The sequence below is a fragment of the Anolis carolinensis genome, unplaced genomic scaffold (genome assembly GCF_035594765.1).
Source record: "Anolis carolinensis isolate JA03-04 unplaced genomic scaffold, rAnoCar3.1.pri scaffold_14, whole genome shotgun sequence".
In the NCBI taxonomy this organism is placed as follows: Eukaryota; Metazoa; Chordata; class Lepidosauria; order Squamata; family Dactyloidae; genus Anolis; species Anolis carolinensis.
Genome location: NW_026943825.1, coordinates 11,578,228 through 11,603,857, shown reverse-complemented (window position 1 = coordinate 11,603,857; position 25,630 = coordinate 11,578,228). Strand labels below are relative to the sequence as shown.

The following is a 25,630-nucleotide window of genomic DNA, read 5'->3' as shown; positions in this document are numbered from 1 at the left end:
TCAGTTTGTAGGACCGAGTAAAAAAAAAACCACTGGAGCAAATCTCACCAAATTTGGCCACAATACACCAACACATCCAAGATATGATCTTTACTCAAAAAAACCCTAAACAAATAAACAGGAATAAATAGCCTTGCAGCTTCAAAGCCTGGCTGCTTCTGACTATTTTTTTCATACCACCAGACTACGCCACAGCAACACGTGGCCGGGCACAACTAATAATAATAATAATAATAATAATAATAATAATAATAATAATAATAATAAACATCACACAGTCCTAGACACTTGGGAAGTGTTCGACTTGTCGTTTTGTGATATGAAACCTAGCATGTCTATCTTGTTTGCTGTGTCATAAGAAAATAATAATAATCTAATAATAATAAGCATATCTATCTTGTTTGCTGTGTCATAAAATAATAATAATCTAATAATAATAAACATATCTATCTTGTTTGCTGTGTCATAAAATAATAATAATAATAATAATAATAATTTTAAATTATTATTATTATTATTATTATTATTATTATTATTATTATTTTATTATGACACAGCAAACAAAACAGACATGCTGGATTTCATATCACAAAATCACAAGTCGAACACTTCCCAAGTGTCTAGGACTGTGTGATGTATTTTCGGATGATGCGTGCAGATCCCAGTAGGGTGGCCTTTTGCAGTTGGCAGATTGTGATTATTATTATTATTTTATTTTTGTATCCTGCCTCCATCTCTCCGAAGGGACTCAGGGCGGCTAACTTGGGCCCAAACCCAGACAATTACAATAACACAGAATAAAATACATAAATGACAAATAAGATGAGAAATGCCTTTACTATCTGACCGTGTTGTCTTTGTTGATTGTATGACGGTATTACATGTGTGTTCCGTAATCCGCCCTGAGCAGAATATAAGTAAAGTATATTATTACTATCAAAGAGCATTAATTCCCCAGTGTAGACGAACTCAAAGAGTTACGGGATCCACGGAATACAAATATATTATTATTATTATTATTATTATTATTATTATTATTATTATTATTATCAAACTGCATTAATTCCGCAGGGTAGATGCACTCAAAGGGTTACGGGATCTGAAAATTAGCACAAAACTGGGACGATGGGAGGCGCAATACATTCAACCGGACTTGAGAAACTTTGGGAAGACTGTCTTTTTGCAAAGAGGGGCCAAAACTAGCCTCGGATATTGGATGCAATGAGTGTTTAGTCTACTTATTTGGCCACTAAGCGACTTATATAATAACTGGGGGTGCATCTACATTGGGCATGGGCAAACTTGGGTTCTGCAGGTGTTTTGGACTGCAACTCCCACCATTCCTAACAGCCTCAGGCCCCTTCCTTTTGCCCCTCAGCCGCTTAAGCGGCTGAGGGGCAAAAGGAAAGGGCCTGAGGCTGTTAGGAATGGTGGGAGTTGCAGTCCAAAACACCTACAAGGCCAGAGTTTGCCCATTCCTGGTGCAGATACATATTTGCATTACTGTGCGCATTACAGACCTGGCCTAAGCCTGGAATCGGAGCATGCGCTGAGTTCTCCGACCCAAGAAAAGCCTTTGCTCTATTTACTCCACCCAACGAATGCCCATCTTCCACTCGTAGATAGGTTTCGGAAACTACAACTCCCACCACGTTCTCAGGATGGAGGGAAGGATGGAGACGGAGAAAAGAAAGGCACAAGCGATTTCCAGTCGACGGCAACAAAGCATGGATTTGTTTGATCATTTCATTTCCTAACCATCGTGGATCGAGTGAGATCCATTCTCTAGATCTCAAAAACACAGCCGCTCCTTATGGGCCTTCTTCGTTTCAAAAGGACGATCCAGGGCTCAATTTGTGGCCCAGTGTCCAATTTTTGGTCCACAAAACGTTTTGGAAATGTCTCCGAAACGCTTTTGGAAACATCTCCGAAATGTTTTTGGAGCCGTCTCCTAAACGTTTTGGAAATGTCTCCAAAACATTTTTGGAAACCTCTCCAAAATGCTTTTGGAAACGTCTCCAAAACGTTTTTTGGAGCTAACTCTGAAACGCTTTTGGAAACGTCTCCAAAATGTTTTTGGAAACATCTCCGAAACGTTTTTGGAAACGTCTCCGAAATGCTTTTGGAAACGTCTCCAAAACGTTTTTTGGAGCTGTCTCCGAAACATTTTTGGAAACGTCTCCAAAACGTTTTTTGGAGCTGTCTCCGAAACATTTTTGGAAACGTCTCTGAAATGTTTTTGGAAACCTCTCCGAAATGCTTTTGGAAACGTCTCCGAAACGTTTTTGGAAACCTCTCCAAAATGTTTTTTGAAACATCTCCGAAACGTTTTTGGAAACGTCTCCAAAATGTTTTTGGAAACATCTCCGAAACGTTTTTTGGAGCTGTCTCTGAAATGTTTTTGGAAATGTCTTTGAAACGCTTTTGGAAACGTCTCCGAAACGCTTTTGGAAACATCTCCGAAACGTTTTTGGAAACATCTCTGAAACACTTTTGGAAACATCTCTGAAACACTTTTGGAAACGTCTCCGAAACGCTTTTGAAAATGTCTCCGCAATGTTCTCGGAAATGTCTCCAAAACTTTTTTGGAAACGTCTCCGAAATGCTTTCGGAAACCTCTCCGAAACACTTTCGGAAACGTCTCCGAAACACTTTCGGAAACGTCTTCGAAACACTTTCGGAAACGTCTCCGAAACACTTTTGGAAACGTCTCCGAAACGCTTTTGAAAATGTCTCCGCAATGTTCTCGGAAATGTCTCCAAAACTTTTTTGGAAACGTCTCCGAAATGCTTTCGGAAACCTCTCCGAAACACTTTCGGAAACGTCTCCGAAACACTTTCGGAAACGTCTCCGAAACATTTTCGGAAACGCCTCCAAAACACTTTTGGAAATGTCTCCAAAACATTTTTGGAGCCATCTCCGCAATGTTCTTGGAAACATCTCTGAAATGTTTTTGGAAATGTCTCCGAAATTATTTTGGAAACCAAGTCTTCAAAAGGCATCGGAAGGTGTCTCAATAGATGCAGCCGGTTCATCTGCTGATTCCCTCCCAAAATCTATCCATCTAAAATGGCTCCAAAACGTGACAAATCTCCCCTTCATTTGGGGCATCAAGTAAGTAAACATGTCCACGTTTTATCCGAAGTTGCCCTTAAGATCTTCAGATACAGAGCTAAAAGCAATCCTTCCAACGTTGCCAATTCTGGAGGTATTTTGAAAGCTATTTGAGTGCTTTTTCCAGCCACAAAAATTGAGTAGAAGCCCTTCACGTATCCAAATAAAAGGCTTCTCTTAGACTGATAAGTAGGGGAAGAAGGGGACAGGTTTCGACCTCCAAAGAAGCCACAAACAAGACTCCAGGTTACACTTTGCTCGCCTTACATCCTAATCATATACATTTTATACGGTGATGGATCTTATCTCTAGGACAGTGTTCCCCGAACTCTGGTCTTCCAAGTTTCCAGAATCCCTGGTCATTGTCCAAACCAGCTGGGACTTCTGGGAGTCAGAGTCCAAAAGACCTGGAAGGTTAGTTTGGGTATCATTGCTCTTGACGTATTTTTCCCAAACACTGCTCTTCCAAATGTTTCGGACTTCAGTTCCCAGAATCCCTGGTCTTTGGCCAAGGCGTCTGCGACTTCTGGAAGTTGGAGTCCAAAAGACCTAGAAGATGAGAGTTTGGGAGCCACTGCTCTTAAGTCTTCCCCTTATCACATCCTCTTATACAATTCAGCCATTGCTCTGAATTTTCTTGCTTTTTCTAAGTCGCCAAAAATGGTTACAGATCCCGTGATTCCCCCCCATCGATCCCGCTCTTTAGACCCAACTTTAAGGCAGCCCGAGGAGCATCCCAGAACCAAGAAAACCTTCCAAAAATATATAGATATATATATACATTATTTGTTAAGTACACTTGGCTTTTTTTTTCTCGTCGTCCCAACCCCAAAAAATGGCTCGGACGAGGATTAAAATTGCATAGTTTGGAAAGGCTCTTCTTCCCGGATTCTCGAGAGACTGAACCCATTTTGTGAACAAAACACAAACAGATCATTTCATTGCTTTCTGAAAAACCCTGAAAACGGACCGATACGAGGGACTGCTTTCCCATCGAGACGCATTGGCCACGAACGATGCCCGTGCCGGCGTCTCCAAAATCCCAAATTTCGGCGGGGTTGTGGAAACACATTTTATTATTACTATCATCGTTTTTTTAAAAGAGAGAACAAGAAAAATAGTGTCGTTAGCATCTAATGTACATCTCGCGCCCCACCCCAAACCACAAACGTAGCCCTGTTAAAAATATATTTATATATATATTTATAGGTATATAACATCTATATTCTTTAGTATTTATCTGCCATCCCCGGGAAGTTCTGGCTCGACAAAAAGGAGCCGCTTTCTTTCTACGCAGCAGAACAGAGGTAGTCTAGAAAACTATATATATATATATATATATATATATATATATATATATATTGAGAAAGAGAAAGCTTGCATGGAAGAAAGGTTATTATTCTCTGCAGGGAAGAGAGAATTTTGTACAGATTTGTATTCTAAGCAGCACAATGGAGGAGCGAGGGAGGGTTTACATAACCAGCCAACCCCTCTTCCGTTTACGCCATCCCTTCCCAAAATTTATTTTTGCGTGTTTTATTGCTTCGGTCGACACCACATTTCGTGCCCGGTTTCCTGCTTTTCGCCCGACTGGGTTCGGGGATTATTGCACGCAAATTGACCGCTTTGCGTAGTTAAAAAACGACAACGAAAACAACGGAGTATTGCAACCGACGTGCCGATAATTTCCCTCCTCCTCAACTTCTCTCGGACTTTCAAGTTTTTGGAAATAGATTCAGATCCAACGACAAGGCCCAGGTCGTTGGAAAAAAGGGGATTTTCAAAGCCTTTTTTGAAATGAGCGTCCCTTTTCCGTTGGGGAAAATAAAAGTCCAGGATTTTGGTGCCAAGGGAACACGGTGGAAAGAGACCTCTCTCTAGAAATAAATGAACCACAAAACAACTTTTAGTTAATGTTATCTAAGAGACCCTAAGGAGGGGTGGTATTACCTTCAGGAGGTTGTGAAATGAAAACTAAAATCAAGTCGGGGGCAAATCGGATTTGATCTGACGGGAAGGAAAGGATGCTCTGCAATCCTACCCACAGAATGCTTTGGTTTAAAGCAGGCATGGGCAAACTTGGGCCTTTGCTTCATGTGTTTTGGACTGCAATTCCCACCATTCCTAACAGCCTCAGGCCCCTTCCTTTTCCCCCTCAGCCGCTTAAGCGGCTGAGGGGGAAAAGGAAAGGGCCTGAGGCTGTTAGGAATGGTGGGAGTTGCAGTCCAAAACACCTGGAGCGACAAAGTTTTCCCATTCCCGGTCTAAAGGTTTGCGTAGGAGATTATCGCACGGCACTGTTAATGCGCTGTTGTTCCACTTCGACCCTTATGAAAACTCTGGACTTTGTAATTTATAAAGTGAGAATTTAGAACACAAGAGGTCTAAAGTGCGACGACAGCGCTTTAACAGCCTCGCGCGGTAACGCACTGGAGTTTCGGATAAGCTGAAAGTTCCCGAAATCCCAGCACAATCAGCTCTCTCCAACTCCCACTTCATGCACCTAGTACGGCGTCCCCGGTTTCGGATAAGCAGAACGTTCCCCAAATCCCCACACAATCCCAACTCCGGCGCATACTCCCAAATACAGTATCCCCCCACTTTCTGTATGTTTTCCGCCCCATGTTTTGTTGCAGCGTCGGCTCTGTTTGGCCTGGCTCTGAGGCGGGGTAAACGGCGTTGTAAAACTCCGAGGCGGGGAATAACGGCGTTGGGAGGGGACGGGAGGAAAGGAGAGGGAATTATTGCATTCCCCACAACGCCCGTGGGTCCAGACGCCGGAGGCCCTCTCAGAAGCGGTGTGTCAAGGCCCCCGGCTCCCGTTCTTTCCGCTTCAGTTCCTCCTTGTAGCAACAGGAGCAATAATTCCCAGTCTCCGGGTGCCCGTAAAAACTGCAGTTCGGCTGTTTGCATTTGGTTTGCTGAACCCCGCCGTAGAGGAACCGGGCTTTGTTCGGGTCGACGACAATGCCTTTTGGAGAGCCGCCGGCACTGCCGCCGCCGCCGCCGGGCTCGTGGTACTCCCGGTAGCCATTGCTGGGGGAGATCGGGCACGGGGAGCCGTCGCAGTCCAGCCCCCGGTAACTCGGCAGCAAGTCCGTGTCCGTCGGGGAGAAGCGCCCGCCCAAGTGCGGAGGGCCGGCTTGGTAGAGGTGAGGGGGCCGCACTTGGCCGCAGTGCCGGGGCAGCGTGGCGTAGGAGGGGAGGGGGCCGCAGGGGCCGCCGGCGAGCTGCCGCCGACCCTCTTGGTAGCTGGGCGGGTGGGCGCTCTCCACGCTGCTCATCAAGGAGGGTCGAGGGATGGTGAAGACCCCCGAGTGGCTGGTTGGGAAGCCGGCCATCTTGGCCCCGATGGCGGCCTGTTCGGGGCTCTGGAGGCCGTAGGGGGAGAGCGCCGGCGGGGAGTAGGTGGGGTTCGGCAAAGCGTCCTCCCCTCGGAGAGGGCTGCACTCCGAATCTGGCCTCCTCCCGCCACCGTTGCCGAGAGCCGCCATCTTCTTCTCGGCCTCCCTCTGCTTCTGCTCGGCCGAGAACCGTTCCTCGGCGTCGGCAAGATACCGCTGGATCATCTCCTCCTGGTACTGGTGCCGGTGGCTCGTCTTCAGCTGGCCGGTGAAGATGAACTTGCGCTCCCCTTGCATGGCGGCCCGGAGGATGCCCAAGCTGAGCTTGATGTCGCTGCCGTACTTGCACGTGGTGTCGGCCGGCTTCTCCGAGGCCGCCTTAGCCGAGCACGACCTCTCCGAGGGAGACTCCGACTCGCCGGCAGACGTCCCCTCGTCCTTGCTGCCTTTCCGCACCTTGATGGAGCCCTTCTGCTTCTTCTGCTTCTTCTCCAGCGTGGCGTCCCCTTGACCGTTGGCCAGGCCGGCGCCCTTGGCAGTCCGGCTGTGCATGAGGCCCCCCATGTTCTTCTTCAGCTTGCTCCCCAGCGTCTTGCCGAAGCTGCCCAGCTTGTTGGCCACCGAGTCGGCCCGCTTCTTCTCCTTCTCCCTCTCCCGGTCCTTCTTGGGCTTGTCTTTCTCTTTGTCCTTGCCTCCACCGCCACTCTTGCTGCCCCCGCTGTTGCTGGCTGAGCTGCTGCAAACCGACTCCTTGTCCGAATCGCCCGAGTCTGCGGCAGAGCGGGCATCGTCCCCGGCGGAAGCGGTCGGGGACTCCGGCTGTGCCAGCGGTGCCTAGAAAATGCAGAAGAGAGACATTAAGATGGGCAGGATAACCGCCAAGAGAGTAGGAGACACTCTGTCTCCAGTTCAGCAAACTGAAAGTGACCCCATTTGGGCCAATTTGGGGGACATTTTGCTGAGGGAGATCCGTGCCCTTCTGGGCGGCTTAAAATTGCACAAAGGAGACAGACAAGAAACTAGTAGCAAAATTATAGCAAAAATTGTCAATAGAAACAGAACAAGTTAAGGACAGTGTCATCAAATGGGCTACAAATATTGGTCATACAATCAGACTAGGCGAATGGGAAAAATATGGAGCAAAAAACTAAAATATTATTATTATTATTATTATTATTATTATTATTATTATTATTATTTATTTCCAATATTTCTATCCTGCCCTTCTAACCCAAAGGGACTCAGGGCGGCGTACAACTGCCGACACATCATTCAAAACAACAACATATAAAAATGTATTACAACCAATTAAATCTATATATATAAAAGTCTGATGGCATCAGGGTAGCGGACAAAACAACAAAAATACAGGCCCCTCAACCTTGAAATTTGACAACACAACCCATCATCCACGGCTCTAGGTTGATACAACAAAAAGAAAAGAAAAATAAAGTCCTAATTAGAGGGAGAACAATAATTGTTTTTATCCAATTGCTGCCAGTTAGAAGGCTAAGCTCCGCCCACTTGATCTCCTAGCAACCCACTCAGCCCAGGGGAGAGACAGAGTTAGGCCTCACTTAGGCCTCTTCCACATTGCCTATAAAATACAGATTATCTTATTTGAACTGGATTATATGGCAGTGTAGACTCAAGGCCCTTCCACACAGCTATATTACCTATTTATAATGGACTTAATGTCTGGGGAAAACCTTTACCCTTTACCTTAACTACCACCAATTCCCCAATACTTTATTTCCCATACCACCAGACTTCGCCACAGCAACGCGTGGCCGGGCACAGCTAGTATAGTATAAAATATAAAACATAAAACATATGCTTAAAATCCATTTGTCCAATATTGTTGTAATGTTTAACTGATTTTAAGCATATGTTTTATATTTTATATTTTATACTGTATTTAATTGGTTGTAATACATTTTTATATGTTGTTGTTTTTAATGATGTGTCGGCATCGAATTGTTGCCAATTGTATGCCGCCCTGAGTCCCTTCGGGTGAGAAGGGCGGGATAGAAATATTGGAAATAAATAAATAAATGTTTATTGATTTTATTATTGTTTTATTGAATGTGTTCTGGGCAACGTAAATTGCTGACTGTTGTAAGCCAACCTGAGTCCCTATGGGTGAGAAGGGCAGGGTAAGTGATGCAAATAAATAAATTAAATAAATAAAGACACATTATTCATATGTTCTGAAAGAAAATTGGTATAAAATGAAGTACCAATGGTATATAACACCACAAAAATTAGCAAAATGTTATCCATCAGTACAAGATAAATGTTGAAAGTGTGAAGAACATGCAGGAACCTTTTTACATATGTGGTGAACCTATAAATTAGCGAAAAAAATATTCGAAAGAAATTCAAGAAAAACTCCAGACAATATATACACATACAGTAGAGTTCTGGTTATCCGACATAAACGGTCGGGCCGAATGATAATTGATAATGGAGGGTAAGATGAGAGGTAAATCTATATATATAAATGAGTGATAGCATCACGGTGAACAACAAAACAACAAAATTACAGGCCCCCCAACCTCGAAATTTGACAACACAACCCATCATCTACGCCTCTAGGTTGATACAACAAAAAGAAAAGAAAAATAAAGTCCTAATTAGAGGGAGAACAATAATTGTTTTTATCCAATTGCTGCCAGTTACAGGGCTAATCTCCGCCCACTTGGTCTCCTAGCAACCAACTCAGCCGAGGGGACAGGCAGACTTAGGCCTCTCTTAGGCCTCTTCCACAGATTATCTAATTTGTTTTTATCCAATTGCTGCCGCTCCATGCAGTCATCCCACATGACCTTGGAGGAGTCTACGGACAACGCCGGCTCTTCAGCTTAGGAATAGAGATGAGCACCAACCCCCAGACTCAGACACGACTGCACTTAATCTCAGGGAAAACCTTTACCTTTTACCTTAACTACCACCTATTCCTCAATACTTTATTTCCCATACCACCAGACTTCGCCACAGCAACGCGTGGCCGGGCACAGCTAGTATATCATATATTGGAAGCAAAGGCCTCCTGGCTCCGCTGCCGGCTTGACCTTGACCCGATTATAAGCCGGGGAGGCTTTTTCAGCTCATAAATAAGGGCTGAAAAACTCGGCGAGTATATACGGTATTTCATTTTGAACACACACATCCATCCATTACGTTTCGTCTCTATCCTTGGGAGCAAAACAGTGGGAGCACTTCCGAAGACCCCTTCCATCCACACCACCCGCATCCTCCCCAGACTGGGTCACGCGCTCCTTTACCTGCGTGTCGCAAGGCAACGTGATCCACTTGACATTCATGTAGCTGTGCAGCAGGTGAAGCTTGGCTTCCAGAGAGAGCGTCACGCTAATGGAGACACGGAAGACAGACAGAGAGAGAGTCATTAAAAACTTTTCCGCCCTATCTTCCCAGCACGACTCTTTGTTTAGTGATCCCTGGATCGAGACAGAACGTTTCTGCTGTTGGGTTATTCCAAGAAGGAACACAAAAGGTAATTAGTAGAGATGGGCGCAATTTTTTCCCCTTCATTTCCTTTGTGCTATCATTTCATTTCTACACAAAACGAATGATGACATTTTTGTAGGAAATGAGAGGCGACACAAAAATGAAAGCCGCACAGTCATCGTGCTTGCTTTCGTTTTGTTTCTGCCCTGTAACAATAAGCAGGTACTGATAAGAGGGCTTACAGCTGGTGTGTCCCAATGGGTGTTAATATAATAATCTATATATATAAAAGAGTGATGGCATCGCGGCACCGAGCAAAGCAACTAAACTACGGGCCCCCCAACCTCGACATTGGACAACACAACCCATCATCCACGCCTTAAGGTTGAAACAACACAAAATCACTTCACGCACCTCCACATGGAGAGAACCCACAACGCCCCATCGGGAGCCATGCCCGGGAGGGAAAAGAGAAGCCCTCATGGCCGCCGGCAAGAGGAAAGGCAGGCAATGGGAAAAAGCTGTCCCCTGGGTCCTCATCAGAATCATTTCTCTCCACTCCAACCTTCTACAATATCCAACCCATTTTAATACTCTATATTTTAAATATATGCTATGAACCATGGCAATCAACACAATCTCTCTCCTAATATTTTAACAAGCTTAAAATCACAACACCAAATAAAAAACAACACTCTTAAAACACGGGAATGCCAGACACTAAACAATCAGGGCCAGCGAACACCTCCCACGATCTGCCATGCAGGACACAATCCAAGCACTCCCAACAGATGGCCACCCAGCCTCTCAATAATAATAATAATAATAATAACAACATCATCATACAATCCTAAGGTTTGCAGAGGCTGACTATTTCTGTGGCCCTGACATGTCACATCTCTTTCTATGTTTGGAACCTTTAGAGTGTTTGCTTATCTTTTTCACATAGAAAGAAGAGAGCTGTATACTAAGCGAGGCCTGACTATTTCTGTGGCCCTGACATGTCACATCTCTTTTTATGTTTGGAACCTTTAGAGTGTTTGCTTATCTTTTTCACATAGAAAAAGGATAGCTGTATACTAAGAGAGGCCTGACTCTACTGTACATACTAAACATAAAGACAACCATACAACAGACATTCAATACCACTACTAACTCAAATTTCTCACCAACACCAGCAGACAACGCCACAGCAACGCGTGGCCGGGCACAGCTAGTACTTATATAGATAACATGCATATTAACAAGGATCTGGGAATCAAAGCTCAGCCTGGGAGAGGGAAAGGTCTCCCTCCGCATTAGATCTGATCTGTGGCAATGGGGGTTAAGGCAATCTATATATATAAAAGGGTAATGAAATTTCGGCCTAGGACAAAACAACAAACCTACACATCCGAGAAACACTAAACTTGGCAGCACAACCCCTCATCCATGCCTCTACGTTCATACAACAAAAAGAAAAGAAAAATAAAGTCCTAATTAGAGGGAGAGGAATAATTATTTTTATCCAATTGCTGCCAGTTAGAAGGCCCACTTGGTCTCCTAGCAACCCACTCAGCCCAGGGGACAGGCAGAGTTAGGCCTCACTTAGGCCTCTTCCACACTGCCTATAAAATACAGATTATCAGGTTTTAACTGGATTATATGGCAGTGTAGACTCAAGGTCCTTCCACACAGCTATATAACCCATTTATAATCTTATATTATCTGCTTTGAACTGGATTATCTTGAGTCCACACTTCCATATAATCCACTTCAGTGTGGATTTATACAGCTGTGTAGAAGGGGCCTCATAGAATCCACTTCTAAGCAGATAATATAAGTTTATAAATATAATATGAAGTAATTACTGTGGTATAATACAGAACAATATAATCTCTAAAACCAGGACAGTAAATAAAGAGCAACACTTGGAAAGCAGGGAAATTGGGAATTCCAGAAAGGAAACAATCAGGGCCAGCTAACACTTCCCAACAAAGGATTCCCCCAGGCAGGCAGAAGCCAGGCTTTGAAGCTGCAAGGCCATTCAATGCTATTCAAGGTGGCCAATTGTAGCATTCATAACTGCCACACCGAGACTATTCATTGCTATTCAAACTGGCCAACCAAGGATTCCGCAACCTAGTGGCGTGGATGATGGGTTGTGTTGTCAAATTTCGAGGTTGGGGGGCCTGTAGTTTTGTTGTTTTGTGGGTCGCCGTGATGCCATCACTCATTTTTATATATAGATTTTACATGTAATATTGCTAATAATATTACAATATGTTGATACAGTACAATACAGTAATTTATTACCAGTATTGTGCTATGTTAATAATATAATATTGTATGTAAATTTAATTTGTAAGACGCTCTGAGTCCCCTTCGGGGTGAGAAGGGCGGCATATAAATGTAGCAAGCAAATAAATAAATAAATATAATATAATATAATATAATACAACTGAATGGAAGAGGCCTAAGAGGGCAATAGGAAAAGGGTGTTCCCTGCCGGCTAACTTGTCTGCTTATATATCTCCTTGATGAGGACTATAAACTTGTGCAGGATATGGCTTAGTCCCAACATCCACAAGCCCTTGCCACATCTGCCAAGTCTTTGGAAGAGTCTCACCTTGCCAGTCTGACGTTGTCGCCGTCGTCTTTGCCCCACTCCCAGTCCTTTCCCGGGTCGACCGCAAAGTGGACGGGAAGCAGCTTGTGCTCGGAGTCCGTCAGTGGGATCACGGCTGCGGAGACAAGAGTGGAATTGGGCTGCTGTGAGTTTTCCAGGCTGTATGGCCATGTTCCAGAAGCATTCTCTCCTGACGTTTCGCCCACATCTATGGCAGGCATCCTCAGAGGTTGTGAGGATTATTATTATTGGGTTGCTGTGAGTTTTCCAGGCTGTATGGCCATCTTCCAGAAGCATTCTCTCCTGACGTTTCGCCCACATCTATGGCAGGCATCCTCAGAGGTTGTGAGGTCTGTTGGAAACTAGGCAAGTGGGTGTAATGAAGTACGAATTTTTGGTTTACAGATGTTATGTGTAATTGTGTGTTTGTGTTTTAAAAGGGTAAGTATTACGGTTATTGCATCTCAGCGCTCAGAGGCTGGTTGCCATGGAGAAGCAGGCGGAGCCAACTGCCGTTTTGTTGAAGAAGTGCAGAGTTTAAAAAAGAGAGTTAGTCTGTGTTCTGATGAGGCACAGGGAAGATTGATCCTAGGTTGAGGGGATCAAGGGAGACTCAATTGTTCATTTTGAGTCAGTTTAAAATAAGTTTGGTGACTTATTTAATGTAGTCTGTGTCCTGGTAAGGAACAGAGAATCTGTGATCGCATATCACAAGGGTGACTGCGGTTTAAAAGTAGCAGAGAAAGAGTTCTAACTATTTTAAGTAAAAGAAGTGACACTTTAGGGAGTTTGACTCACCTCATTCTAATATTGTAACTGTTAATAAAAATACCTCCAAGTGAGAAACAATATTGTAACCACTATGCCAGAATAAACTTGTGCCTCTGTGCCAGAATAAACTTGTTATTGTTCTTCCAACATCTAAGCCTCTGTCACATATATTATAAACCAAGTTACGCTACTATCTAAAGTGAATAAGAAAAAAAGTAAAAGGTCTCCTCCCTGAATCTTTGGTGGTTGCATCTTTACAAATTGGTGGCAGTCGTTACTACCTCCTTACAGTGGAGTATATAAATATGTGTATATGTATGTATGTATGTTTGTTGTGAATGTTGCAATTGGCCAACTTGATGTGCACTAAATAGCCTTGCAGCTTCAAAGCCTGGCTGCTTCCTGCCTGGAGGGGGGAATCCTTTGTTGGGAGGTGTTAGCTGGCCTTGATTGATTCATGTCTGGAATTCCTCTGTCTTGAGTGTTGTTCTTTACTTAGTGTCCTGATTTTAGAAGGTTTTTTTAAATACTGGGAGCCAGATTTTGTACATTCTCACGGTTTCCTCCTTTCTGTTGAAATTGTGCTTGTGGATTTCAATGGTTTCTCTGTGTCGTCTGACATGGTGGTTGTGAGAACTATCCAGCATTTCTGTGTTCTCAAATAATATCCTGAGTCCCCTCGGGTGAGAAGGGCGGGATATAAATGCTGGAAATAATGAAATAAATTCGTTCCTCGAGTGCTCTGCTATGGCTGACTTCTCTGGTTGAGTGAGTCTGCAGTGCCTTTCATGTTCCTGGATTTGCGTCTGGGCCAAACTGCATTCGCTTCACACAGACAAGAGTTCTTTCTCTCAACCTGGACCTTCTACAGATATATAAGACCTCACAACCTCTGGGGATGCCTGCCATAGATGTGGGCAAAATGTCAGGAGAGAATGCTTCTGGAACATTGTGCTGGTACGGCTGTACCAGAAGCTCCGACTTTATTTTCTTTCTGCTAATGTTTGCAGTCATAGGACAGGCCGCCTGTCAATCATCATTAAGTTTGGTTCTGCCCCTTGTTAAGGGCTCTGGGAGGGAAGGAACCATTTTTAAGTCTGTCTCTCTTAAGGAAGCTAAGATATAGGACGTAGACTAGCTTGTCCCGTAGAAAAGCTTCATATCTCAAGAACATCCGGGGATATAGAACATCTGAGGAATCAGAAACAGAAATTCCAGGGGAAAAGTCCCAAAGGTTCTGGCTAAGAGCTCACAGCCCCTCAGCCTCACAGTTCCTGAGGGAAACAGCCCTAAAGTTTCCAGAGAAACCTCGGAGAGGGAACAGCACCACAGATCCACAGAACCCCAGCTGAAACATCTGCAAGCCTTGGTTGGTAGGTCCACTCGATACCCAGATGCATTTGGAGTTGGCAGTGGGCCCATTTAATAGACAGCCTGGGAGAGGTTATAAGGGGGTTTTCTTATAGAGAAAGCACAGTTATCCAAAGCCAATTGTCTGTCCCCTGGAGACAAGATTGAAAAGTCATCAGTTTATTAAGGAAACCTTGTAGTGTTATTTAACTCTGTATAAAGATTATATGTGATTGCCTAGTTCAAAGAAAAGTGTTATAAGACATTCAGTATGAAAAACCATGAAATGTAATAAATGTACAATAAGTTGGTTCATATGTGCTTAGGTGATGTATATATTTAAGAAGACAAAATTACATTTAAAGAGGGGGAATTGTTAATGTGGGATTTGTGTATTGATAGTGTTTAAATGCAATTTGTGTCTTGCCTGTATTGCATACTGATTGCATCATCCAGAGTGGACTATAGTCTGGAAAGAGTTAATTGCTGAGAAGCTGTGATGACCTTGATGTGTGGCTGGAACTGGGGAGTATCCAGACACAAGTGTGTGTGCATTACTGATTGCATCAGTTCTGTTCTGTTCAGTTCAGAGTTCTGTTTGCCTAAAGTGAGAGTCCTGTGTCTATTGTCTGCAAGTCTGTTTGTCTTGATTATTACTGAAGTCAGTAAAACTTTGTATATAGTTTTACCATCGTCTCTGATGTCTCTTTGTTCTGCGTTCCACTGATTCCATCCAACTACTGCTATGCTGCTAATACTCTGACAGAAGATTTATTATTTGTTCATCAATAAAGACTTTGTTATTTCATTAAAGACTCAAAAGGCCAGCCTTTTCAGGGAAATCCTCAAGAACCTTTCTTTAGGCACCCTGGCTTCCTGCTGGACATAAAGTATACGTCCTATACAAAAAGACAATAGTTACAGGCCCAGCGCGTGACAGAACAAACATGGCCAGACAGCCTAGAAAACTCACAGCAACCCAGTGATTCCGGCAATGAAACAATAGTTGAACTGTTTCACCATTGCCTCACTACTAGCTACTTTCAGTGGGACACTGGATTCTATGAACAGAAAGATGGGAGTGGCCATAGGGAGCCTGCTCAGCCCAGTAGTAGCAAATTTCTATATGGAATACTTTGAAAAACAGGCCCTAGAAACAGCACCAAAAAAGCCAACTGTTTGGTTCAGATACGTAGATGACACCTTCACCATTTGGAGCCATGGAGAGGAAGAACGCAGCAAGTTCCTAGACCACCTTAACAGCATCCACCCAAACATCCAATTCACCATGGAAAAAGAAAAGGAAGGAAAACTGCCATTTCTAGATGTTCTGGTCATCCGTAAACCCAATCAACAATTGGGCCTCAAAGTTTACAGAAAACCTACACACACAGATAGATACCTTCATAAAAACTCCAACCATCACCCAAGTCAAAAAAAGGAGCACAATCAAAGCCCTGACAGACCGTGCACAAAGAATCTGCGAACCTCACCTCCTCCAAGGTGAACTCAACCACCTAAACTGGGCTCTACAGGCCAATGGACAGACATCAGAAGAGCTGCAAGGCCAAGAACAAGCCATGAGAGTCAAGACAAAGATCCACCCAGAGGAAAGGTGTTCTTAACATACATCAAGGGAACCACTGACCGCATAGGCAAACGGATGAAGAAGCACAACCTACAAACTATCTACAGACCCACAAAGAAAATCCAACAAATGCTACGGTCAGCGAAGGACAAGAGGGATCCTCTCTCCTCTGCAGGAGTCTACCGGATACCATGCAGCTGTGGACAAGTCTACAGAGGGACCACCAAATGCAGCATTGCCCAAACACGAGTCAAAGAACATGAAAGGCACTGCAGACTAATTCAACCAGAGAAATCAGCCATAGCAGAGCATTTGATGAACCAGCCTGGACACAGGATATTATTTGAGAACACAGAAATGCTGGACCATTCCAACAACTATCATGTCAGACTACACAGAGAAGCCATTGAAATCCACAAGCATGTGGACAACTTCAACAGAAAGGAAGAAACCATGAAAATGAACAAAATCTGGCTACCAGTATTAAAAAAACTCTAAAATCAAAACAGTAGATGGGAACCAACACTCTGAGGGCAGAGGACAGCTAATGACTGAACAGGATGCCCCCAGGCAAGAGACAAAACCTTTCCAATGCTAATTAGGGTGATTAACTGAAACATTAATGCTGGCTTCCCAGTGACAAAGGACTCTTGCCACACCCTGGACTCTACACAGATATATATTCTTTCCTTTCCTTGCCTAGTTTATCCATACCTCACAACCTCTGAGGATGCCTGCCATAGATGTGGGCGAAACGTCAGGAGAGAATACTTCTGGAACATGGCCACACAGCCCGAAAGACATACAACAACCCTGTGATCCCGGCCATGAAAGCCTTCGACAACAAATAGTTGAACTGCTTCTTAAAACATCTGCATACCGTACTGGGGCCAAAAGGCCAGGAGATGGGCCAAGGCAATAGTCCGAGGACAACCTTCTCACCTTGCTCCTTGCTGGGCTCCTTCTGCTCCATGGAGACCAAGGCGGAGAAGTGGGCCTGGTCGTAGGCCAGCACCAGCGGGGAGCGGTGGCACTTGCTGGCCGGGACCTCCAAGGGCAGGTAGATCCCGCCAAAGGGGATGGGAGCAAACGCTGCAAGGGAAACATACGCTTTCAGCAGGGGTTTTACCGTATTTCCTCATGTAATAGTCGCACCCCATTTTAGGGGACAAAATTGGTGTTTTTGTGTTCCTCGCATAATAGTCACAAAGCCATTTGGGGCTGATTTCCCCCTCCCTCCCTCCCTCCCTCCTTCCTTCCCTCTTTCTCTCTCTCTCTCTCTCTCGCTCTCTCTCTCTCTCTCTCTTTCTTCCTTCTTTCCCTCCTTCCTTCCCTCTTTCTCTCTTCCTTCCCTCCTTCCTTCCCTCTTTCTCTCTCTCTCTCTCTCTCTCTCTCTCGCTCTCTCTCTCTCTCTCTTTCTTCCTTCTTTCCCTCCTTCCTTCCCTCTTTCTCTCTTCCTTCCCTCCTTCCTTCCCTCTTTCTCTCTCTCTCTCTCTCTCTCTCTCTCTCTCGCTCTCTCTCTCTTTCTTCCTTCTTTCCCTCCTTCCTTCCCTCTTTCTCTCTTCCTTCCCTCCTTCCTTCCCTCTCTCTCTCTCTCTTTCTCTCTTCCTCCCTTTCCTCCCTCTTTCTCTCTTTCTCTCTCTCTTTCTCTCTTCCTTCCCTCCCTCCTTCCTTCCCTCTTTCTCTCTTCCTTCCCTCCCTCCTTCCCTCCTTCCCTCTTTCTCTCTTTCTCTCTCTCTTTCTCTCTTCCTTCCTTCCTTCCTTCCTTCCTTCCTTCCTTCCTTCCTTCCTTCCTTCCTTCGCTTATCCAAGGTCCTGGATTATCCAACGCATTTTTGTAGTCAATGTTTTCAATACATCGTGATATTTTGGTGCTAAATTCGTAAATACAGTAATTACAACATAACAGTACTGCGTATTGAACTACTTTTTCTGTCCAATTTGTTGTCTAACATGATGTTTTGGTGCTTAATTTGTAAAATCATAACCTAATTTGATGTTTAATAGGCTTTTCCTTCATCCCTCCTTATTATCCAAGATATTCGCTTATCCAAGGTTCTGCCAGCCCATTTAGCTTGGATAAGTGAGACTCTACTGTACTTTTAAACTGCTTAAATTTTTACTGCTGATAAAAAGATAAAGGTAAAGGTTTCCCCTGACGTTAAGTCCAGTCATGTCTGAGTCTGGGGGTTGGTGCTCATTTCCATTTCTAAGCCCAAGAGATGGCGTTGTCCGTAGACACCTCCAAGGTCACGTGGCCAGCATGACTGCATGGAGCGCCGTTACCTTCCTGTCAGAGTGGTACCTATTGATCTACTCACATTTGCATGTTTTCGAACTGCTAGGTTTGCAGGAAGCTGGAGCCAACAGCGGGCACTCAAGCCGCTCCCGGGATTTGAACCTGCATCCTTTCGGTCTGCAAGTTCAGCAGCTCAGCGCTTTAACACACTTCGCACTGCTGATACTATTTGTTATTTGTTTTGACTGTAGATTATTTGTTATACGTGTTTTATTGTGATCATTTGGACTTAGCCCCATGTAAGCCGCCTCGAGTCCCTATGGGGAGATGGTGGCAGGATATAAAAATAAAGTTATTATTATTACTATTATTGTTATTATTAAATATTAGGAGGAACCTATTGAAGTTGGGAGCTGTTCAGAAGGGGGAAACAGAACCTTGGAGTCTGATGGAGTCTCCTTCTCTGGAGGTTAAGCAGAGGCTGGGTGGCCATCTGTTGGGAGGGCTTGGATTCTCTGCTTGGTGGTTTACTGTTGTTTTAGTACTTTTAAACTGTTTACATTTTTACTTCTGATGTTATTTGTTATTTGTTTTGACTGTAGATTACTTGTTTTATTGTGATCATTTGGGCTTGGCCCCATGTAAGCTGCCCCGAGTCCCTACGGGGAGATGGTGGCGGGATATAAAAATAAAGTTGTTGTTGTTGTTGTTATTATTATTATTATTATTATTATTATTATTATTATTATTTTATTGTATGACACAGCAAACAAGATAGATATGCTGGATTTCATATCACAAAATCGAACACAAGTCTAGGACTGTGTGATGTATTTTCGGATGATGCGCGCAGATCCCAGTCGGGTGGCCTTTTGCAGTTGGCAGATCGTGATTTTGTCAATGTCTATTGTTTCCAAATGCCAGCTGAGATCTTTTGGCACAGCACCCAGTGTGCCCATCACCACCGGGACCACCTGCACTGGTTTCTGCCAGAGTCTTTGAAGTTCAATCTTGAGGTCCTGAGTTTTTCCTGTTGTTTTTCGTCAATGCGACTGTCACCTGGGATGGCGACATCAATGATCCAAACCTTTTTTTCCCCACAACTGTGATGTCTGGTGTGTTGTGTTCCAGAACTTTGTCAGTCTGGATTCGGAAGTCCCACAGTATCTTTGCGTGTTCATTTTCCACGACCTTTGCAGGTTTGTGATCCCACCAGTTCTTTGCTGCTGGGAGGTGGTACTTGAGGCATAAGTTCCAATGAATCATTTGGGCCACATAGTTGTGCCTCTGTTTGTAGTCTGTCTGTGCGATTTTCTTACAGCAGCTGAGGATATGATCAATGGTTTCGTCGGTTTCCTTGCAGAGTCTGCATTTTGGGTCAACAGCTGATTTTTCGATCTTGGCCTTAATTGCATTTGTTCTGATGGCTTCCTTCTGGGCTGCAAGGATCAGGCCTTGTGTCTCCTTCTTCAGGGTCCCATTCGTGAGCCAGAGCCAGGTCTTCTCCTTATCAGCTTTTCCTTCAATTTTGTCAAGGAACTTTCCATGCAATGTTTTGTTGTGCCAGCTGTCAGCTCTAGTTTGTAGTGCGGCTTTCTTGTACTGGTTTTTTGTCTGCTGTGCTATTATTATTATTATTATTATTATTATTAAATATTAGGAGGAACCTATTGAAGTTGGGAGCTGTTCGGCAGGGGGAAACAGAACCTTGGAGTCTGATGGAGTCTCCTACTCTGGAGGTTATTAAGCAGAGGCTGGGTGGCCATCTGTTGGGAGGGCTTGGATTGTGTCTCTCTGCTTGGCGCAAGGGGAATGGACTGGATGACCTTTGGGATTCCCTTCAAAGTCTATGATTCCATGAAGGAGGAAGTGAGGAGGAAGAAAAGGAACAAAAAGACATCACTTGGGGGGGGGGGGGGTGTCCGGACTCTCTTTCTCCTACCTTCCCCTCCAGAATCTCTCAGCATGGTGTCGGCAACCACCACGATGGGCCGCTTGAGGACGTGGGCCAAGACGAAGACGTGGAACTCCTCCAGGCTCTCGTAGACGGGCTCCTCGGAGCCTTCCACCCTAAACAAAAGGGGGAATCCGGTTGGACTCTCAGAGACCTAAGAGCAAAATCCCTGGCCTTGGGAAAGGAGGAATGCAAGCTGATCTGAACAGACAGATGCCCAGAGTCCTGTGCGGGTCCAGCTTTTGGGGGAAGGGGCTGCTCACCCGCTGCAGTTGCTGCCGTTGGTGCCGTAGTGCATGCGTGGCTCGCTGGAGGCCAGCTTGATGAGTTCGTTCCACTCTTTCTGCCACTCCTCTTCCGTATAGACCAGGCCGGACTGATGGGGCAGAAAGAGAAGAAACAAGTCAGGCTTTCTGCTGCTTTGGAGTCTAGGACACAATGGAGTCATTTTAGGAAAACATTAGGAAGAACAAGTGGACAAGTATACATAGGGACCACCAAACGCAGCGCCCAAACAAGAGTCAAAGAACATGAAAGGCACTGCAGACTAATTCAACCAGAGAAATCAGCCATAGCAGAGCATTTGATGAACCAGCCTGGACACAGGATACTATTTGAGAACACAAAAATGCTGGACCATTCCAACAACTATCATATCAGACTACACAGAGAAGCCATTGAAATCCACAAGCATGTGGACAACTTCAACAGAAAGGAAGAAACCATGAAAATGAACAAAATCTGGCCACCAGTATTACAAAACTCCAAAATCAAAACAGTAGAAGGGAACCAACACAATGAGGACTTGACTGAACAAAGGATGCCCCCAGGCATGAGACAAAACATTTCCAATGCCAATTAGGGTGATTAACTGAAACATTAATGCTGGCTCCCAGTGACAAAGAACTCTTGCCACACCTGGACTCTACACAGATATATATTCTTTCCTTTCCTTACTTAGTTTATCCATACCTCACAACCTCTGAGGATGCCTGCCATAGATGTGGGCGAAACGTCAGGAGAGAATACTTCTAGAACATGGCCACACAGCCCGAAAGACATACAACAACCCCATTAGGAAGAACTTCCTGATGTTCAGAGCTGTTTAACTGTGGAATAGGCTGCTGCCTAGGAGTCCAATGGAGCTTCCTTCTCTGGAGGTTCTTAAGGAGAGGCCGGATGGCCATCTGTAGAGAGGGTTTGGATCCGGGGTCCCCAAACTAAGGCCCAGGGGCCGGATGAGGCCCATTGAAGCCATTTATCCGGCCCCCACGGCACAAGGGCAGAAGGGGGTTGGGCTAAATGACCCAAGGGGTCTCTTCTTCTCTTACAACCATTATTATTATTATTATTATTATTATTATTATTATTATTATTATTATTATTATTATTAACATTGAGGCTGGGTGGCCATCTGTCAGGAGTGCTTTGCTTGTGCTTTTGGTGCACAAAGGCAGAAGGGGGTTGGACTAAATGACCCAAGGGGTCTCTTCCAACCCTCTTTATTATCATTATTATTATTGGGTTGTTGTATGACACAGCAAACAAGATAGATATGCTGGATTTCGTATCACAAAATCACAAGTCGAACACTTCCCAAGTGTCTAGGACTGTGTGATGTATTTTCGGATGATGCGCGCAGATCTCAGTAAGGTGGCCTTTTGCAGTTGGCAGATTGATTATCATTATTGTTGTTATTCTTATTATTAAGATTGAGGCTGGGTGGCCATCTGTCAGGGGTGCTTTGTTTGTGTTTTTGGTGCACAAAGGCAGAAGGGGATTGGACTTAATGGCCCAAGGGGTCTCTTCCAACCCTTTTTATTATTATTATTATTATTATTATTATTATTATTATTATTATTATTATTAACATTGAGGCTGGGTGGCCATCTGTCAGGGGTGCTTTGTTTGTGCTTTTGGTGCACAAAGGCAGAAGGGGATTGGACTCAATGGCCCAAGGGGTCTCTTCCAACCATTATTATTATTATTATTATTATTATTATTATTATTATTATTATTATTATTATTAACATTGAGGCTGGGTGGCCATCTGTCAGGGGTGCTTTGCTTGTGCTTTCAGTGCACAAAGGCAGAAGGGGGTTTATTTATTTATTTATTTACAACATTTATACCCCGCCCTTCTCACCCGAGGGGACTCAGGGTGGCTTACAAAAATTGGCAAAACTTAATGCCCAAATTGCAATCATAAAAACAAAACAATATAAACAGATCTGTTAATAACATTGTTAAAACACATTATAAAAACCTTAAAAACGTATATATAATTAATTCCATTCATCCGAGATCCTCATGCTGGACTCAATGGCCCAAGGGATCTCTTCCAAACCTCTTTTTTATTATTTTAATTATTATTATTATTATTATTATTATTATTATTATTATTATTATTATTATTGCTCAGTGGCCAACTATAGTCCGGCCCTCCAACGGTCCGAAGGATCGTGAACTGGCCCCCTGTTTAAAAAGTTTGGGGACCCCTGGTTTGGATTGTGTCTTCCTGCCTGGCAGAAGACGGTTGGACTGTATGGCCCTTGGGGTCCCTCTATGAGTCTATAATGCTATGAATACTTGTTTAAAGCTTTAGTAAAACTTTGGATATTGTGTTTTATATGCCCGACCCCTTTTACCTCCAGTGGTTGATGCTGTATTATTACTCATTTGTTCTGATTTTATGTGTTTTATTGTATTTTTATAATGTTTAAATTGTTTATTTGATTTGATTTATGCTATTACTGTTTTGTTTTGATATTCATTGTAATTGCTTTATTCTGTTTTGTTTTGGGCATCGCCCCATGTTAGCCGCCCTGAATCCCTTCGGGGAGATGGTGGCAGGATAGAAAAATAAAGTATTATTATTATTATTATTATTATTATTATTTGAACTGTCATAGCTCAGTGCTATAAAATCCTGGGTCATCGTTATGCAAGATCTTTAGCCTTGTCCACCAAAGAGTGCTACAATAATAATAATAATAATAATAATAATAATAATAATAATAATAATATAAAATAGAATAATAACAGTAATACCATGGTGATGGTATAATAATAGTACTATAAATAATAATAATATAATGGTGATGGTATAATAGTATAATATACTAATTATAATGGATATAATAATAATAATAATAATAATAATAATAATAATAATACATATAATGGTGCTGTTATAATTATACTATCAATAATCTATATATAAAAGAGTGATGGAATCACGGCAGCGGACAAAACAACAAAACTAAACACCCCACAACCTCGAAAACTGACAGCACAACCCCTCATCCATGCCTCTGGGTTGATACAGCAAAAAGAAAAGAAAAATAAAGTCCTAATTAGAGGGACTAAAAACAATTATTCCTCTCCCTCTAATTAGGACTTTATATTTCTTTTCTTTTTGTTGTATGAACGCAGAGGCATGGATGAAGGATTGTGCTGCCAAGTTTAGTGTTTCTGGGATGTGTAGTTTTGTTGTTTTGTCCTAGAAATTTCATTACCCTTTTATATATATAGATATTATCTGCTTTGAACTGGATTATCTTGACTCCACACTGCCATATAATCCACTTTAGTGTGCAGTCGGACACAACTGGACTTAATGTCAGGAGAAAATCTTTACCGTAACTACCACCAATTCCTCAATACTTTATTTCCCATACCATAACGCGTGGCCAGGCACAGCTAGTCAATATATATAATGGTGATGATATAATAATAATAGTATAATATACCGTAATAATTTTATGATAATAATAATAATATTTATTACCCGTCTCTACCTGCAGCTTGAGGCAGGGTAAAATAGCATTAAAACAAGATATCAAACACGACTAAAACACATACAATAAGATACACAGAGTTGAGTGCAGATTAAAATTCCCAATGTAAAGCTCCCAGGGTTCCACAGCATTGGAGTGTTGATGTAGATTTCTCAAATTCCTAGGAGATGGGGAACACAAAAGCACTGTTTCTCGGTGGCGATGTGGATCGGCCCCAGAGACGGGCCCCGTACCTCTTTGTTTTGCTGTGTCTGCTGCCAGCGCCAGCGCCGCTTCAGGGCCTCCCTTTCTGCCCCTTTATCCATCAGGGTGTAAAGGGATTTGCGGAGCATCAGGTCCCGGTCGTGGAAACCCCACATCCCTGCAAACAAATGTGGTCGAAAGGAGAATGAGAGAGGAAAATGTTAGAAAAAGTTCCCACGATCAATCTGCTTTTCCCCTCCGGAGTCTTTCAGCATCGGGTCCAAAACCACCGCAGCAAAATAACAATAATAATAATAATAATAATAACTTTATTTTTATACCCCACCTCTATCTCCCCAAAGGGGACTCAGGGCTGCTTACATTGGGCCAAGCCCGAATAAAAACAATCTATATATATAAAAGGGTAATGAAATTTCAGCCTAGGACAAAACAACAAAACTACACATCCCAGAAACACTAAACTTGGCAGCACAATCACTCATCCATGACTCTACATTCATACAACAAAAAAGAAAAGAAAAATAAAGTCCTAATTAGAGGGAGAGGAATAATTGTTTTTATCCAATTGCTGCCAGTTAGAAGGCTAAGCTCCGCCCACTTGGTCTCCTAGCAACCCACTCAGCCCAGGGGATAGGCAGAGTTAGGCCTCACTAAGGCCTCTTCCACACTGCCTATAAAATACAGATTATCTGATTTAAACTGGATTATATGGCAGTATAGATTCAAGGCCCTTCCACACAGCTATATAACCCATTTATAATGGACTTAATGTCAGGGGAAAACCTTTACACTTTACCTTAACTACCACCAATTCCTCAATACTTTATTTCCCATACCACCATACTTCGCCACAGCAACGCGTGGCCGGGCACAGCTAGTCTATATATATAAAAGGGTAATGAAGTTTCAGCCTAGGACAAAACAACAAAACTACACATCCCAGAAACACTAAACTTGGCAGCACAACCCCTCATCCATGCCTCTACGTTCATACAACAAAAAGAAAAGAAAAATAAAGTCCTAATTAGAGGGAGATGAATCATTTTTTTTATCCTATTGCTGCCAGTTAGAAGGCTAAGCTCCGCCCACTTGGTCTCCTAGCAACCCACTCAGCCCAGGGGATAGGCAGAGTTAGGCCTCACTAAGGCCTCTTCCACACTGCCTATAAAATACAGATTCTCTGATTT

The 25,630-nt window shown here is 43.5% G+C and overlaps 2 protein-coding genes across 2 annotated transcripts in view; both read right to left on the bottom strand.

Moving 5' to 3' along the window:
- Positions 1-522: 522 nt before the first annotated feature.
- Positions 523-5,455, bottom strand: LOC134294296 (thioredoxin domain-containing protein 2-like). Its single transcript, XM_062964953.1, has 2 exons — positions 2,131-5,455; positions 523-1,991 (listed from the first exon to the last, which is right to left on the bottom strand). Exons 1-2 carry the CDS (start codon positions 2,915-2,917, stop codon positions 1,786-1,788), a joined length of 993 nt encoding a protein of 330 aa, XP_062821023.1. The 5' UTR covers positions 2,918-5,455; the 3' UTR covers positions 523-1,785.
- Positions 5,456-5,476: 21 nt separating this feature from the next.
- otud7b (OTU deubiquitinase 7B) overlaps positions 5,477-25,630 on the bottom strand; it is a 62,035-nt gene continuing 41,881 nt past the window's right edge. Inside the window, exons 6-12 of the mRNA XM_062964951.1 lie at positions 24,473-24,600; positions 20,703-20,815; positions 20,428-20,555; positions 17,189-17,338; positions 12,538-12,652; positions 9,746-9,830; positions 5,477-7,292 (exon numbers count right to left, since the gene is read on the bottom strand). Coding sequence (XP_062821021.1) covers positions 5,904-7,292; positions 9,746-9,830; positions 12,538-12,652; positions 17,189-17,338; positions 20,428-20,555; positions 20,703-20,815; positions 24,473-24,600 — 2,108 coding nt within the window. The 3' untranslated portion in view covers positions 5,477-5,903. The remainder of the gene's footprint in view (positions 7,293-9,745; positions 9,831-12,537; positions 12,653-17,188; positions 17,339-20,427; positions 20,556-20,702; positions 20,816-24,472; positions 24,601-25,630) is intronic.

Bases quoted from the DNA above. Each gene is read 5' to 3' on its own strand.
- LOC134294296 (XM_062964953.1), bottom strand. From the start codon at position 2,917: ATGGCTCCAAAAATGTTTTGGAGACATTTCCAAAAGTGTTTTGGAGGC. The intron at 1,992-2,130 runs GTTTCCAAAAGC...CATTTTGGAGAG, and splicing joins CCAAAAAACGTTTTGGAGAC to GTTTCCAAAAATGTTTTGGA.